Source organism: Tinamus guttatus, unplaced genomic scaffold, assembly GCF_059628265.1.
Source record: "Tinamus guttatus ecotype Peru unplaced genomic scaffold, ASM5962826v1 Tinamus_guttatus_pri_ptg000245l, whole genome shotgun sequence".
Lineage (NCBI taxonomy): Eukaryota > Metazoa > Chordata > Aves > Tinamiformes > Tinamidae > Tinamus > Tinamus guttatus.
In genome coordinates this window covers 795,106-813,508 of record NW_028288779.1, presented here as the reverse complement: position 1 = coordinate 813,508, position 18,403 = coordinate 795,106, and the positions used below count along the sequence as shown (strand labels likewise).

At 37.5% G+C, this 18,403-nt stretch overlaps 1 protein-coding gene across 3 annotated transcripts in view; it reads right to left on the bottom strand.

The window, feature by feature from the left end:
• Nucleotides 1-2,400: 2,400 nt before the first annotated feature.
• Nucleotides 2,401-18,403, bottom strand: part of USP6NL (USP6 N-terminal like) — a 96,476-nt gene continuing 80,473 nt past the window's right edge. For all 3 annotated transcript variants that reach the window (XM_088526293.1, XM_088526291.1, XM_088526292.1), the window contains 5 exons: nt 18,117-18,211; nt 16,465-16,530; nt 16,248-16,347; nt 14,273-14,425; nt 2,401-4,312 (listed from right to left, as the gene is read on the bottom strand). In XM_088526293.1, coding sequence (XP_088382419.1) covers nt 2,889-4,312; nt 14,273-14,425; nt 16,248-16,347; nt 16,465-16,530; nt 18,117-18,211 — 1,838 coding nt within the window. In that variant the 3' untranslated portion in view covers nt 2,401-2,888. The remainder of the gene's footprint in view (nt 4,313-14,272; nt 14,426-16,247; nt 16,348-16,464; nt 16,531-18,116; nt 18,212-18,403) is intronic.

Here is an 18,403-nt window from a genome sequence, read left to right as displayed (position 1 = left end):
TAGCCTAAACCCCTCGAACCTCCAAGTTCTCCCGCTTACAGCAAGGAGAGTCATGACAACCACCTGACAGGAAACCTGCAGTTTACGCAGCTCCAGACAGGCCGATTTTCTAAAATTAGAACACCACGAGAAGAAAAGGTCTCCGAGTATTTTATGTTTATAGTTACTGCTTGAATGTTTTCAGATCAAAGAAAACAGCGACAAAAAAAGCTCCAACAAGGATATCGAATCCATTACGCTGCGGTGAATCCCTCTTCCCACAAGACACTGGTGCAGCTGCCTCTTGCCTCACTCTGCTGAGGTTTTTTGCTACTAGCATGAATGATAGATTTTAATCTGGCAACACCCTTAGTTTGTGTTTATTTGCCGTTTTTTTTTTTCTCCTCTAGTTCAATGAACTTTCTTCTCTTGGGTACTGGCATTGAATGATATTATTAGGACAAAAATCAGAAAGTTTTGCTCCCAGCATACACTCCTAACTGTCACAAATCATAGCTTGAGTTTGGCCGTGTGTAAAACAAAAATCATCCATAGTCTCAGTGCTTTGGTAACAATGCAAAAGCACTATAAAGATCATATCCATATTGCTCCCTCTAAAAATAAACATGCACAAACAAATTAAAAAGGACGTACACCAAATATAGATACACCATTCATTTCTGAAGAGCAATCAGTTGTGCTAAGAGCAGAAGTGCAGCTCTGAGCTAATCAAACATGATTAAAAAATAAAGACAGAACAACATAAGCTTAATTATTATTTTAACATGTTAAAAATACAGTCACATCAAAATAGATACACAGTTATAAAACTGTTGCAGATGACATAAGAAAATAGTGTGTATATATCTTATATATAAAAATCTACAGTATTTACTAATGCTGATACATATTTTGGAGTCTTGCACAAATAAATTGTACAGCTTTGTTATGAATTACAGAATGATTGTTAAACACGGGATTATTACACTTAGCCACAATATTATATACATACATTTCTAAGCTGCTGTAAGCAATCAGAACTAAGGTAAGCCCAAGTCATATTTATCTTCACAATTTTAGTTCAGAGGTTCGGTGTAGTGCTTTGCTACTGTTACTTTGCTGCAGTTTGCAATTTTTAAAATACAAAATTGCCCAGATCATTAAAAATTACATCAGACGCATTATATACACAAAAAGAGTTTGAAATACTCTAAGTAAATGTTACTTCCGCTTGTAAAAATTGTTTTACTTCTGTACCTTAAAACTTACAGAGCCAACCTGCAGCAATAATAGGCACTAAAGCTCATTCTTTAAAGAAAAAAAAATTATCCATTTCTACGTCTTCGGTTAACAAATCTTACAAAACAAGAGACAAACAGGACAGCTTCCCACACCATCCAAGCTGACGTTGACACCAACGTTTGGTACTTGAGCATCAGAAACCCTCTGCTGAGCGCTCCAAGGGCCTCTTCTGGCCGGATCCTTGTCGGCCTCAGCTCCCGTGGCCGCGACGGGAGCCGGGTGCGTTCGGCACTTACCGGATCACATCCCCTACATGCCATTTAGCCGGCAAATTTTCTCACCCCCCATTTCACAGTCGATGAAAGGAAAGGAAAACACGATGAAGCACAAAAGGCTGCAAACACCCAGGCTCGTTATGCTCAAAATACTTATATTCTCAGGAGTCTACTGCGCTTCCCATTAACAGTCAGGATGATTTTTGTGTAAAATAACACAGTCTCTCAGCAGCCTCGCAGCACAGCAGCACCTGCGCCGTTGCACACACAGACCCACCGGCTCTTTGGGAAAAGAAGGGCAAAAAGTAACACGGACTTGACGGGACAGAGCTTTGGGGAAGGGACCCCACACACGTTCACAGCTCGGTGGGCATCGAGGCTCCACCAAGCCTCAAACTGTTGCATATGCTTCAGCGTCAAGGAGCTGGAAATTCCCCGATACCCTGCAACTGATTTTAGTTTGACAGCAGAGCACGGCAAAACACAAAGGGTGCAGCACCATTTCCATATCTGGCATTGCCTACTCTGTGCTCTAATATTTTTGCATATAGGACGGCATCCGGGAAGCGGATTTGGATGCAAAGGTAAAACCTCCCCACCTGCAACGCACCTCAAACCCTGGAGACGTGCTACGATCAGACTGCCCTGATTTTAAGCACCATTTCTTAGCCAGATTAGAGAGACATTTTTGGCTTTCTGGTTTTGCCAGCCTGCTGAGGAAAACAACAGAACAGTAGTCAAAAGACAAGAATTAACTCTCACAACAAGATTAAATTAATAATCCCAAAGCATCTCTCTTCCCAGAACGGACACTGGGATACTGAGGCAGCTGTATAAAAATGACAGAGATTCCCACTCATAGTGAATGACTTATCAAATAAATTATAAGGAAAAATTAATATGAAATAAGAGTACTTCACAAGCTTCGCCCAAAATTAAATGCATTTAACTTTAAATTCTTTAGTTCTTTTCCATATGTGTTTGTGTATATAAGCACACACTCACAATCGCGCGCGCACACACGCACACTTATACAGTGCATTAAAATGTCAGTCAAAATAAAACTTGCAAATGCGTTACAGGTTTTAGGCAGAAAGATCATAACACAAGTTATTTAAATTTAAGGTACAATGACAGTATTAGCCATGTTGTGTATATGATCTTATTGCTATTGCTATGTTTATGTGCATCAGATCACTTTCAACAGCTGCAATGCAAGTCTAAGCACTCAACTAGCCTTCATGGAAAGGCTGAAAAATCGTTCAACTAGTTGTTATTTTCAGGGTTGCATGAACTGTCCACATTCCATTGAAGAGTTGAGGTGGACTACTAGTAACACAGCACTGTATAGCTGGTTTTGGTTTTCGATATTTTAGTAAGCAGAGAGGATTCTCAGAGGAGCACGGATTCATGCACGGACAATCCATCGTTTCTGCTTCGGTAGTGTTGGGTCTGAGCTGATGGTGGCGAACCACGCTCGTCAAAGGTTGGTGAAGTCCTGTATCTTATTGGACTATCAACAGAAACAGCAGGAAGACTGTTATCTTGAAAAGGTGTTGACTGAAAATGCTGGTATTTCTGGAAATTATCCGATTGGCCCTTGTTAGCATCTGGGCTCCAGGGCTGCCTATATGGCTCATGTCTGTACATATATGCAGCATCTGGCCACTGTCTGTCTTCTGGTACGTAATCCACTGGTGGGATTATGAATTTGACTCCTGTGGGGGACCTTGAATTGTTGGGATAAGCATCAATAGGGGCTACCTCTATCTGACCAGGGCTCGGTGAAAGAGGATTTTGGCGACTGGCAGGGTAAGAATTCATTTGGGATTTATCTGGAGAATAATCCATGGAAATAAAAGAACCATACGGCCTCCCAGAAGGGCTGGTTCGATTCCCATGGTAATGCAGGGAAGCAGAGCTTGTATTGCCTATGCTGGGGACATGCTTTGGAGAATTTCCGTGGTAAGTAGGTGGGTTACTGTAAGATGGCAGTGACTGCTTTACATTCAATCCATGAGGCAGTCCATCAGATTGTGACGAGTATTTTGGAGATCTGGGCTGTGAAGTGAATGTGTAATTACTGGGTATTTTTAGCGGAGCTGGTATTTTTTCAGTTTGCTTCCTTGGACTGTTAGAGTATGTTACGTGCCTAGGACTTTGTGGATGAGCTCTCTCCAGCATCTCTTCAACAAGATTCTCATTCTCATGATCAACTTCTGGAACGTTGTCATACTGTGACGCATTAGACCCTCGCTTACCTTCATCAACATCCAAAACCCTCATCTTCTGCTTTACATTCAAAGGCTGTGTTTCTCCTGGACTTGGTGGTGAGGCTGAAACAGAATGGTTCGTTGGCCTTCCTTTCACCTCTGCAGTAAATTTCATAGTCTTTTCAATTACTTTGATATCAGACGGTTTATTCCACTTCGGTACAAATTCCCTTCTTGTATTTGAAGTTGCATTAGAATTTTGGTTAGCAGCTGCATTATTATACTGTCTTGAGCTATCTTGCCCTGTTTGCTGAGGTTTCCTTCTGATGTCTACCTCATTCTTAGTCTGATCACTGTGTGTGTCTATTGGTCGGGGCTTCTGCTGTTTTAAAGAAGGCTTTTTTTCCAGTGAATTAACTCTTTTCCGGTTATTTGGTGAACTTTCCAAACCTTCTCCAGGAGCTGCTTTCCTATCTGTCCTTCTTGCTGTTTGTGTACCAGTGTTGTTCTGTCCGTTGAGCACTGGAGTGAAATTAAGCACAGCAGGCTGAGGTCCTGGTGGAATTTGCCCCAGTGGCTTCTTTGGAAACTCATCTTCTTTACCTAAAGGGAGCAGAGCAATCATGTAAATTCACCTTTGTACAGAAGTTTGCTTGTGTGACTATTAGAGCTAAGAAAATAGTAACTACCAACTGAGTTATCCAGGTATCTCTCTATGCCACCTTGCTGCTAAACACCTCAAAGCTTTTCTGTACATCCACATAACACAGATTTTGTTCAGGCTCTCATCTCTCAGTCTCTCTAGTCTTCCTTTCTGCAGCTCATGCAATCTTGACAAACTTTTGTTCATTCATGATACGCTGCAAAAAATCATTTTCGCACACGATACTTCAGCTACATTAACTACACTGTACGTACACTTCTTCCCACTACCCCATCATCACATTACCTAAAAACTACTTTCTTCACTTTCAGGATCCTTTCTGAGACCTCCCCACCTATCATTTTCCATTCACTTATCTTTTAATATTTATCTCTGATAAATATTAATATTATAGCTACAGCTAATATTAGCTATAGCTAATATTACAGCTACAATGTCAGCTCACAGGTATTACCATTCTAATTGACCTTAAACCTCTTCTCACTTCTTGTGTTTGCCTGAAGCTCCCCTTAACATCTGCACAGTTACATCCCTGTTTTGCTTCAACTCCGGCTAGAAATATCAATGTAGAGATTATTAAAAAGCCACAGTATATCTAAGAAACTCTATACAGATGTATCTATCATTTTTTCAATTCATTTTTTTATCAAGTATAAAACAATCTAAGTAACTAAGATTGATGCCATCTACATGAAAATTGTAGTTAAAATTTCCACAGGCAAGTTTTGCCAAACACTATTACCAAGGATATCATTTACAGCACAAGGACAGAGAAGGAGAAATCTCCTAGTTTGGAGCTCAACATATTGTAACAGCCAGTGGCGAACACCAGCACTGTGTAAGGACTCCAAACAGCCCAGGTTGGAACTACACAAACAATAAAGAAATGTTTCATTGTTTGATGCTGTTGATACAACAAAGTTTCATCAACTTTTCACTGAAGTCTTTCCATCTAGCAGTCCATGCCTTTGTCTCTTTCAGTGACATTCATAAAGTCTTTTATGGTATACACTTACATGTGACTTCTTTAACTGTGTAAAATATATTTCTTTTCCATCATAAGATCAAATGACCACTGCTAATTTATTAATCTAAATTTAATATTCTATTTATCAAAAGATAGATTTTTTCAAGTCAGCAGAACAAAAAAAAAATCCTCCTGTATATGCATTTGAGTAAAACTCTACTGAGAGGGAAAAAAAAAGAAATTACTGCTTTGTTATATAAAAAAAAATATACAAAAAGGTGGCAGGAAAATAATTTAATTCCTGCTTCTTCTCAAGAGACAAGAGCTGCAGAACCTCTCTCTGTCATCAAAGATCTTAAAAGTTAAAATTTGTGTCTCACTCTTACTAGTTACTTGCAAACAGCTTTCATAAGGTTCACATGTGTAAGCACATATAAGTGTGTCCATCTCCGATACAAGTGCAATGGTTAGAAGTATTGAGAGCCGTATTAGATTTTACAATCAACAGCCTCAGTTCAATCTCTGATGACTGGCTCATGGTACAGAAAGACACCAGAAAGCTGTTAGCCAACATACATCTGTATTATAACAGCATCAACAAATTACCAGCAAGATCAGTTGCCATATACACTAAAAGAAAACTTACAGTCTTGGGTAGTTTGTGCCAACTAGGGCATAGCAGGAGAACAGGAGAGAAAAAATGCAATGAGACCATGTGTGCTGGCTAAATGAAAAATATTTAACAAAAGACTGGCTTTGTCAAAAAAAAAAAAAATTAGTCTTTTCTCAATTTCCGAAGTTTCCACATGAGGCCAATGGTCAGAACCCAACCTTTTCCTGTAGAAATGCACAAGAGCAGAAACTTCCACGTGCACCCAACAAACACAGAACCTACTTGAGTTTGCAGTAGAAATGCTCTCCACTTATTTTCTCCTAGTTTTCCCCTAATCAGTTATGAGCACACCATTATTTAGCTACACAAACCTACTCTGTTCCAGAGAAACTGCTCAGTGTCCATCTATTACCCTAAGAAGCTGCACACGCTGAGTGCCCCCCGCAATGACTTGTCCTCGACATGTTAAGTCATCTTTTCAGGATTGTACAACTGGCACACAGAGGAATTACTGGATACGGCAGCAAAACCACCCCTCTATCTCTGTAAACTACTTGATTACAGGGAGGAAATTTATGGTTTTGTATGCAAAAAATTCCTTAGAATATTCTAGAATAAATTATTTTAGCATAATGGATGGCTGAGGGAGGGAGGGATTTCTTCCCTTCAATGAGGGAAGAAATCAAGCTACACAAAAAACCTGAACAGAAGTTCATTCAGTAACTGCGACTCTTCCTTTGTTTGTACAAAGGGACTGAAAACATCAAATGTTTTTCTTTTTTCCAGCTCCTGCTCTTTAAGAAATGCATACAGAGCAAAATGGGATCCTTTGAAATACACTTTCTTGTACAAAAAGAAGTTTGTTTTAATTTCACAACCTTAAAGTTCCTATTCCTATTAAGGTTTAATAAAAATCTAAGTGAGAAAACTGCAGACATATTTACTGAATTCTATCTACACTGCTCTGAAGATTAATTTGTCATCTTTCCTTCACATTTCAGGTAAAAGACCACAGTACAACTGGGTACATATGGTCTGCACCGTTTGGCTGGTGCCTGCAATCACAGGGACTATAGCTGTGCAATTAATATCAAAGCAGTCCTACCATGTCTGTCGTGAAACTGTTAAAACCTGGAAATTAATCCATGTACTGAGTGATGGTCAAAGCGTTCAGACACAAGAGTAGTTTGCTTAGAAGAAAACAGTGGCATGCTAACAGCATGACACGAGGCTTTTAGCTTTTTATAGGCTGGTAATACTGGAGCTCAGTGCTTGCAGAGGAAGCAAAAATACAGACTGATGTGTATGTATGCAAAGGAGGGGTCAGTGGGAGTAACAGGGGAAAGAAATACGGTTTTATATCTCGGCCATAAGACCTCCACAGAATTTGTATTAACTTACCTCACACTGAACACACATAGACTGCTTAGTCAACAGCATTTGCATCTCAGACTTTGGGAAAGGCTGGAGATGCTCAATTTAGGAATCAAGGATATAAAAGCACAGGCCGAGGCTTCTGAAAAGCCTGTGCTATCTGCCTCCTGCCACGACAGACATCCAAGGCAGAGCAGCTCTGCTGGGACTCACGATGCTGCAGCACGGGGACCTCCAGCAGACTGGTCACCCTCTAAGGGTAAACTGATTTAAACTGAAAACATGTATTTAACTCTAGTATTTAAAAATACATATAAAATAAATATGCGTATGCATACATACACTTAGCTATCACTGTCAGGAACTACTAAAGTACTTTATTACTAAAATCAAACAAAAACTCTTAACGTCTTGTTTTCTTTTTTAAATGAAAAAATTAAACAGAAAGGGGATAACTACATCTATCACACCATGCATGTTCATACAAAGCAGGCATTCCTCAAACGCACAAAACAACATGCAAATTTTGCCTATGAATGTTTTAAGTAAGTCACTGTCACCTAGAATGGCAAGAAGAAAATGATATTTCATGCTGGCAAGAGTGGCAGGAGAAAAAAAGGTAATAAAAGCAAAAAGCTGAGAAAAAGAAACCACAATGCAAAAGCAAACAAAAGAAACCCGGTCACATAAACATCTCCACTGGTAACAGTCTGCCAGAAGCATGCAAAAGCACTTAAGAGTGTGTATCTTAAGAGCTGCATACCTTTATCTACCCATTTTCCTTTCCAAAACTGCCTAAAAGCTTCCATGCAGCTGCAGCCCTCTGCTTCACCACTTCAGCTAAATTCATTGGTCAAATCCCTCAGATCTCAGTGTCTCAGAAGTTTTGTTTGGGTATTTTTCAAAGACGTTAAACTGAATCTGCTTGTGCTGTTGAACCTACGTCTGAGCTGCTGCTTTTTCTGGCCATGTCTGTCTGACCAAAGAAATAAGGACGGAGGAACGTCTGAATTCCACAAAAAAAAAAAAAAAAAAAAAAAAAAAAAGTATTTCTGGGGCAAATGCTTTTTAGGCAAACAGACATTTTAAAACCAGAATTTAGAAGAAAATCGCCCAATTCAGCAGCAACTTTGACCATCATCAAATGTGCAGGGACACTGCGCTTAGGTCTTTGGGAGCTTACCAGGCACTCAGGTTTGTCCTGGGCTGCCAGGATTTGCACAAAATGCAGAACTGGGTATTTCTTTCTCCTCCCTCACTTCCTTCAATAAAACAGGTTTCTGGACAATTTGCTTATTGGGTTTTCCCAAAGACAAATGTGATAACTTACATCAGAATTTACAGAGGGGATCCTATAGGATTTTCTATTCTTCCCTGAAGGAAAAGGTAGTGAGCGATTCAGTTGTCCTGCTCATAGCAATAGTTGAAAAATAGAAGAAAAAAAAAAAAAAAAAACAGGTGGAAAGGGCAAAGAGAGTAGTAGAAGGAAAGAATTTAAACAAAACAAGAACAGTCAAGTATTTGTTTGCTGCAGGAAAAAAATACCTGACATGAAAAGGAACAAAGCAAATATGCACAGGTCTGCCTTTTCCCCAAAAAGATTTAAAAAATGAAGTCATCTTAAAGTTTATTCTACTGACTTACCGCTCCTCTAACAAGTCTTGGTCACCACCCAGTGGAAGTCGATCCCAACTACAAGACTGTGCAGATAATTGCTTTAGGAGGCACTAACAGCCTCATGCATGGAATAGCAGACATATAATTGGAGTAAAGTGCTTTAAGTGCTCTCTCTGGTGAATAACAGTCTAGTCCTTAATTTTCAGCGCCAGAATACATGCACTTTGACTGTTCTAACACAGTTTTCAAGGATGGTAATGGTCATAAAAACAACTCTTAAAATGACATCTTGATATTTTGTGTTTATTTTCCATCAGTGACTTCCCTTCTTTCTTGTTCAGTTTACAAGTCCAAGAGAATTTTAGAGAAATTTAAGTGATTGCACTAGAAGCTCAGGCTGCTGTCTGAAAGTCAAACTCTTCCTCCTCCTCTACATGCCATCATCAGCAACGGAGATAGGGAGATGAAATCCTGCCTGACAACTTGATGGCACTGGAACCAAATATACAGTTGCCTGTCTGCAAGCTATGCCAGTTTTGTAGTACTCACACTAACAAAAAACTTACTTTATAAACCTCTGCATTTAGATAAGCAGGAAAAAGATTAACTGACTTGTGCCTAGATGCGTCTGCAAGGTATCTGTATTTTATACTCAATTCAGTCACTTAATTTTACATCGATTTCACTTTTTCCTCTGGAAACTCTGCCTTCTTGAAAAGGTCTGTCAAAGGATCTAGTTCATATTTAACAAAAACATGCAAGTTTTAAGCAGTAAAGATTTTTAAATGATGCAAAGCCAATATCTAAAGCTGCTCAAATTCATACCATTCCATATATTAATTTCCTTCAAAATACTGTAAAACACTCATATCACACCAGAAACAAGGCAGAAAAATTAGTTGATTAAAATGTGAAGTGCACTGTATGAAATAGCTACTTGTTTATTCCTGATACATAAGCGAAAAATCCAAAATTCCTCTGAAATAAAATCAAAAGAGATACAGCATTAGAAACAGTAAAGTTGAATTACATATCACTATCATTTTGGTTATCGTAAGATTAACACCAGAGATAATACATTATTTTAGTATATAATTCTGGAATGCCATAGATTATTTAGAATAGACAAATATATGACTAAAAGATATTGATAATAACTGTCATTTCAATATAAATTTAAAGGCAAGCACCAGATAAACATTTATAAATCTGTGGCACCAGCCATAAGATCCGAGTTTCTTTACTAGTTGTCCCTCAATATACAAAAACAGACACAACCAGGTCAAATGGTGTCAAACTCCATACAGAGACAACCAAGATGATCAAGAGGACAACAGCAGCCTCCAAATTGTACAGAATTTCTTTAAAATTAAGGCTCAAGACCTTTATCTCTGAATTAAGGTCTTCTTAGCTAAAGTCTATTAAACTTTCAGTCATAAAAACTGAGAATCCCAGGATCTCTCTCTCCTCCCTTTTCAGGCACCTTGCATCAAAGGATGGGTGAGAAATTGCCTCGAGAGTAGACCTGAGGGCTAGTAAAGACATTTGCTACAATTAGACACTATATATAAATAGCTGTTTTATATCTTGTCCATTAAACAATATTTATTAATAGTAGCCATACAGAGATAACTTATAGTAAAGCAGGAGACCTTGATAATATTCTGAGTAGGACAGAAAATATTAGACAACCCTTTTCTTCTAAATCTGAGAAGACATTGGAGTGAGCACCTTACTGGACAGTTTATTCTGTGTAACTATTGCAGCTCATCCTTTGAGGCCTTCATAAGCAAGTGGCTTGATAAGAAATGTGCTTATCCCTACCTACTGTCACAGAGTCTCTGCAATATAGACCCCTGCTCTGGGTTCTGAAGAGCCTGTGGCTTAGAAGTCATGTCCTCATGGTCCTCCCCACAAAGCACAGGCTAACCTACACAGCACACAAATCAGAATTTACCAGAAAAACGGATGCAAACCCATTTTAGTCTGCTTTATGCAGAAGATCCCGACCACTGGCAAAGTGACTCAGCTGAGGTCCCTAACTTAGAATGACCTGTTTGGCTGCGGCCCTAGGGTGTCAATGAGCATTTCAAGGCTTTTACTGTTGAGAAAGCAGTTGACATCTCTTCTGGATGGAGGAAGGAACCCTACAATCCAGTGGGAGAAACTAGAGGAGCAGCAAGCAGAGAAGGCCACCTCAGACATAACCACTTTACAGTAATGCAAAAGTTAATCTCTCTCAATACCCTACCACAGTTTACTCTACTAGGGCAGGAAATCTATACAGCCTATCAAAGGATGCCAGATGGAAAATTCCTCAGAGCTTAATTAGCTCACTGCTATTCCTGGATGACAGATACTGATGCAACTGTCTGGTGGAGATTTTTTTTTAAACACTCATTTTTTTTTTAGTTCTCAATAATTAAAGGTGTAATTGTTGCTCAATATGTATATATAAAAATACAAGATATGAAGTGGACCTCTGATTTCAGCCCAGAAAAGTGAAAATAAACATTATTTTCTCAGGCCACAACAAATACATAGAGCCAGAGTCTGGTATTTTTCTGTGCATTTCTGTGTGGCATATGATGATTTCTAAGTTCCATACAGAATTGAAAGAAAAATTACAAGGACAGACTGAAGGTAACATAGACAGTAGTCAAACACACACATGAGCATGGATGAATGTCTGGAGACCTGCAGAAAAATATTATTGCCTGAAGTCAGTGATTAGTAGAATCAAAATGCACACGAGAGTGGGGAAAGGAAAAAAAAATAAAATCAAAGCTTGTGAAATTCATAAGCAGCACAAATGAGGCCGTCTCACTCAACCACAGATAACAGCAGACAAATCAGCTAGATTTTCAAAGATTAGGATAAAGACATTTTATGTTTATTTTGGAAAAGGTTAAGTAACGTTTCCATCTACTCTGGCAAAAATACACCTCACAGAGAGAATTTCCCAGACTACTTTCAAATAAAAAAGAAATAAAAAAGTTCTCTCCCTCATCCAGCGGTGAAATATACTTCTCCCTCTACATTTGCTCTCCTTGTTTTTATCTTAAAATTAAATCATTCAGGTAAAAAAAGAAAAAGAAAAATTTGGGGGGGGGGTGCATTTTTCGACATAGATGTTGCTTTAGATATCCCAAAAAAAAAGACCCAATATGGCTCAAAATAACTGCTGCCTTATCAAGTAATCACACTTCTTAAGCATACAAGGTATGAAACCAAACATATTGCATCCTGCTGCCAGAATGTCTCATTAAGGAGCTACATTTGTTGCATTTGCTTTGGGCCTCCCCAAGCCGACTCTTTGCACCTCACACTTCATTCACGGCACACCAAGGTGGATGGCTTTTGTCAGCTATGAACTCTGCTACAAACCAGAACATTTTCAAACAAAATGGCAGTTGAACATGTTTCATGTTCTCCCAAAAGAGAAACCTTGAAGCAAAGCAAGTCAGGAACAGACTTGGTAGCTTCATTTGTTTTCCAGCAAGCAGATTTCCAGTAAATTCTGTGTTTTCCCCACAAATTCTCAACAAAAGTTATCCATAAATGATTTCCTAGACTGGAAAACAACCCACTAACTCGAGCAGATAGCAATCTATAACCTCTTCATTGAACACTTACCACATTTTCAAGTGAGAACCAATAACTTCTCATTGCTGATTTCTTTTAAAAATCACCTCCACGAAGAAACCTATTACAAACATGCTAAGGTTTTCTTGTTGCTGTTTTGGCAGGGGAAGGAGTGACTCCCACTGTTCATACAAAATCATAAAGCACTGGGTATTCAAAATTTTACAGAAAACACTCCAATGATCCTATTTTCCTTTATTTTTTGTGGAATTGCCACTAAAAGGCAAAGCTCAATGACTTATTTGCTCACATGCAGTCACCACAATCAAGCATCAGGCAGGTGAAGACGTCTGACAGAGCAGACAATGAGGAGGGTGATGGAAAGAGGGACTTCCACTGAAGAATAAGAAAAGACTGAAATTTTGGGGAGGAAAAAGAAAAAGGATGAAGAAAAGGTAGAATGAAAAGGCTGTGATAAAAAATAGAGAGAAAAAGTGTGAGCAGCAGTATGGGCAGGAGCTGTGACGTCACTGGATGAGGAGTCTGTGGATTAAGTGAACAAGAAGACTGGGTAGATGAAAGAAGAAGAAGAAAGAACTTGTTCCTGGGACCTACTGGGACAGGAGAAAGTGTGATGGGAGAAATGTTACACGAAGTCACAAGAAGAGGAAAAAAAAAAAAATCCTAACAAAAGGAAACAAAGAAGCTGGAAGCATAGGACAAGAAGTCAGGATGATGGGAAGCAAGTGTACAAAGAGTGACTGACTAGGCCAGAAAGACAAATCTGCTGAAGAACCTGAAGAAATGCAGATCTACGAGTCAAGAGTGGTCTTGAAACACCTCGATATAGCATGCAATAAGGGGTACAAATGAGAAAAAATAAACTCTGTAATGAAAGTACAACGTCATGAACATGTTATAACAACAAGAGTAGGCAGCCAACCTTTATTCCAATATTTCTTAATTTTTGGAAGGTAATGACTTTATGTTAAGGTCATTTCTGCTATATTTTTGTAACTTTTATAAACCACACATTCTTCCTTACATACTGTTTTATAAATTAACAGGAATAAAGAAGAATTTGACTAACTATGGCAAACACCTTTAACTGCAGTGACAGAACCTCAATTGTGACAGAATCTCTATTGGAATCTCAATACAGGAAGAAGAAAGGCATTAAATATTTCTAAAGTAGCATTCAGAGAAATAACTGTCCCTGTTCTTCAACTAAAAAGCAAAACAAAGGCTGAGAACAAATGAGAAAGCAATCCAGTTAAACCCCCAGAAGACCCATCACCTGCAAAGAATTCAAAAGCAGAATCTGGCTAAGGGGAGAAAGTATTTGACCTGGTTTGTTCCACAGCTCATCAGGCTGCAGGACAATTTAGTCTCAGAAAACATGGTGCCTCTAACAACTAGGAACATATTTAAAAAAAAAAAAAAAATCTTCTGTCTTGCTCATCCAAGTTAATAAAATTATCTGAATATGGGATGCTTTCAAGTATCCTGCACATAAAGTACTTTTCATTGGCTTGCAACCAGGAAAAACTCCACTAAAAAAGAGCAAACTCATGAAATGAAGGGTGCTGCTTTTCCACTGTAAAATAGATTTTTGTGAAAGAAAAGTCACTATGCACTGATAAAAATATGCATACGTTTCAGCAGCATGAATTAACACTTTCAAAATGGACCATGTGTGAACAGCTCTGGGCATCTAAATCTGTATTTGTACAAGTCTCTTACCAGCTGCTGGTAAATCCAACTTTGCTCGTTTCAATTCTGACATAGAATTTTGGAGCTGTTCTATTACAAAGTCATCTTCATAGAAGAAATCCTTGGCTAGAGTCTCCTGCAGAAATTCTACAAGCTCTTCCATTTGTAATTTCATCAAATGCTCTAGGTAAGAAGAAAACGTTATAGATTAAAAATATCTTGAGGATGAACATTAAATTAAAAAGATGTACTTCAGATATTAGATATTTGTATAAATTCTCCAATAACTTTCAAGTGAAATTAAAAACACCTATTAATTAAGCAGGAAATAGAGTTCTACATCAAACAAAATCTATGAAAGAATTTTAAAATTCACTTGTAAATTCATATTAAAATGCTTTCCACGTTTTCTCTGCTTAGGACAATGTTTTCCAATATGGAGCATCTTTGCAAAACAAAATCAAAGTCACCCTCCTTCGGCCTTCCAATGTTCAACATTTTTTCAGGTCTTGATTTTTTCAGTCTGCAACTTTCAAAATACTGTCGAAGATCTTCAAAAAGTTCATCCTCTCTGTTTAAAGGCAGTGAAACAGTCTAAAAACTGACATTTAAAGTATGTTTATTCACAACTGAATTAACTTCCAACAAAATGAGTATGGCAGCTCACAACTCAGAGCCACTGCTTTAGGCTCTCTGAAAATTCAGGTACTTTTTGGTGCTTCAGTTAATTCAGGTCACATTTTAAAAGTAATTTTAGCAGCTATTGGAGATTTATTTTCCTTTTCCTTTTTTACACAGCAGTAAGACCATGATTTCCATACAAATGCATTTTGCTTGCAAGGCTGTAATACTGCACCTATGCAGTTTCTTTAAGCATATGTACGCTATCAAAAGTTCCAGAATGTACAGATTTTCTACTTAAACCACCAAAACTGTTTTTACCACTGTAATAAAAAGGCTCTTGGCACGTATTGCACCGTGACATTTTGTTTGAATAGCTATACTATCAAAGCTTTTAAAGGCTGCAAGCAGAGACCAGAAAAACAAATCAAAAAAGGAATTTGATTTTTCTTCTGTCTTCTCCTATGCCAATCTCTGCCACCATAATCTAATCTGGGTGTTTGGGTTATTAGAAAGTTGCTATGTACTATAATGCAAGCAAAGCTGCACTTTTTTTTTTTTCTCCTCATAAAAACAAGAGTGATGAAAAATGGTTTGAGTAGATGTCTGTCTGTAAACAAAAAAGATGAACCAAATACTAAGCCTACTGACCTGCCTCGATATGTTCAGCATTCTTATGCTCAATAATTACAAATCACATTTGTAACAAACATTTTTCATCTTTCAAAACCGTTTGCAAACTAATGAACATACCCCAACAAGAGAGTGATGTACAATCACCACAGTTCAATAAGGGTAAACCAGCAAGCTAATTAAGACATCAGTTGTGTGAAAAGCTCCACGCATAGAGGAAAATTTTGTCAAACTCAAGCTACAACGTAATTTACTGAGAAATGCCCAAGCAGTTTAGAAGCTAACATCTTTGGAACTTATGGTACTAAACCACTTCAGGGCACCAAGCATCAAACCTTTGTAGAACCTAGCTGCTGCTTTGCTTATTGACAGACTTCCAGGCATTTAGTGGTAAAGACACACATTTTAGGCTCTGGATTCTTTGTGGATTTTTTTTTTTTTTGGTCTCGCATTAATATAAAACCTGTTGTGGCTAACAAACCATTTCCAAACCATGAACTAAAATTCTTTTTCCTCATTTTCTAGAAACAGTATTGTTTAATCAGACACATTGCTCACTTTATGTAGATGTTTAAAATAACACACTTACTGTAATAAATCTTCTATTTCTCTATGAGTTGCTTACATTCAGCAAACATGCAAATAAGTGCAATAAGAGAAACAGATTTTCATAAAAAAAAGGGCCACTCCAAATAAGAGCATAACCAGCTCAATCCCTGTTTAGCATTGAAATGTTTGAGAGATTTCTTACTTCTGTGTAGTTTCAGGATTGTATAAGACATAGCAGTGAGAACTCGCTCTCCTTCAAGTATGTAGATATCCCATATCCTGAGGCATAATGTAAAGGGAGTCTGCAACAAGAGAATAAGAATCAGTGAGAACACAGTTTGTCCCAACCCACAATAAAAAAAAAAAAAACCACAAATGGAAAATGTAAAAAAAAAAAAAAAAAAAAAAAAAATACTCACACGATCAAGGAAACATTGGAAAAACCACTTTGTTGTGTAAAAACTAGTGGAAATCTCCTGGGAGTCCTGCAAAAAAGTACAAAAAACAATCACAAGAATCTAGGAATACCTTGCACTGTCCATGGAAAGATATTTCACTCACTGATCCAATGATTTTCTGGCCACAGTACCCCAGCATTCTTCATACCATACTAATTCAACTACATTAAGTGCTATTACTTTACTAACAAATACCATTTCCCTCCTTTATAGTTTCTCTTCATTTCTAAACATTTCTAATCATTTCTAATCTTTCATTTAAGAGAGATACGTGCTTGAAGATGCAGCAGTACAGAAATATATCTTAGACCTTCATCTTATTCTTGGGACAAGGAGAGGAAAGAATTAAATCCTCTTTCAATAAAAAAAATCAACTATGTTCTGGAACAGCCAGAGCCTGGGTCTCTTTGGTCTTTCTTTTCTCTGCTTAGAAGGCTGCCAATTGTTGAAAGAATTTTGTGACAGATCAGATGTATCAGAAATGGCCTAAGACAATCAATTTGTTTTAAAACAAGACCTCAAAATAGCATCTGGATTTCATTCGTAACTACAGGACTTAGTGTCCACCTGGCCCATATGGTACATCTTACTTTGATATCTTTCTAACCAATAGAATGATCATTAGTCTCCTGAAAGAGCAAGATATAATGGAGCAGGTCTTTCCCTCACAAAAAAGAAGATACAGTTCTATTACATTTATTGACACTGAACTAATTCACACAAAAATAGTAATACGTTCCAAATTAAAACTGAAAGAAAAAAAAAAATGATTTTTTCTAGACCACTTCCCAAAAGTGGCCAAGAACTCTCTCAAAAGGGAGTTATCAAAGCACTTAACTTCAGCTGAGTTTTTCAACTACTTAAGCAACCTTTTTTGCAATCTTTTTCACGTATTTTCATCTTGCATTTACTGTAAAAAATAAATCTACAATTTTCATTTTAGATCCAAGCCAGTTGCAGAACTGGTCTTGACTTAATAAATCTTTCTTGTTTTAATATGACATGAGAAGATGTTTTTATACAGCTAATTTTGGCTTGACCTTTTAACATAATTTTTTTTTCTAACCAGATATGCCTAATTCTGTTTTGAGCAAGTCTCACAGCATGTTGTCAAAGAAGACATTAATTCTAGTTTATAATACAACAGGCATACATGAGAAGCAATTCATCATTGCCAAGGTGCTAGTTGGCTCCCCAGTTGCTTTATTTTTGCTAGGGAGATAAACATACTAAACAGAATAACATATTCCTGAGAAAAAAAAAAATGTTTGTAAGCAACTACAAGGTATAGCTCTTACAAGCTGCTGCAGTACCTAAGCATCTCTTAACTACCGTTTAAGACATCAAAATAGGGATTCTGGCAGAACCATCATGATTTTTAAAGAAAATTCTTGTTGACTACATTAGAACAGCATTCTACAACCATTAGGAAAATAAAATATAGCTGCTGTCTGTTGCTTAGAATAAATATAACCAAAATTAACCAAAAAAAGGTAATCATATTCAATTGCTTGAAGATAATTAGATCAGGTTAACCTATTGGGGTAACCTAAACTTGTACAAGGTAGCAAACTGTAGGTTACTATTGCTTTTACAGTGTTATAAATACTTACCAAATGTTGCTTCAGTTTTGACAAAAATTTTTTCAGTATTTTGTCATGATGTTCTTGAAACCTCAACAGTTTTGGAAAACCAGGAATAAAAAAACCTACGAAAGAAAGCTGACCATGTAACACATGTATACACCATAAATTAATAGCAATTTTTAAAAGCTTTCAAAGCACTGAGAATATTATCCTTCTAAAGACCACTGGATCCAAACAGATTTTTATAACAATGCTATTATGCTCATGTAACAACACGGATATTCTCCTGCCCTAATGACTAATAAAACATCAAT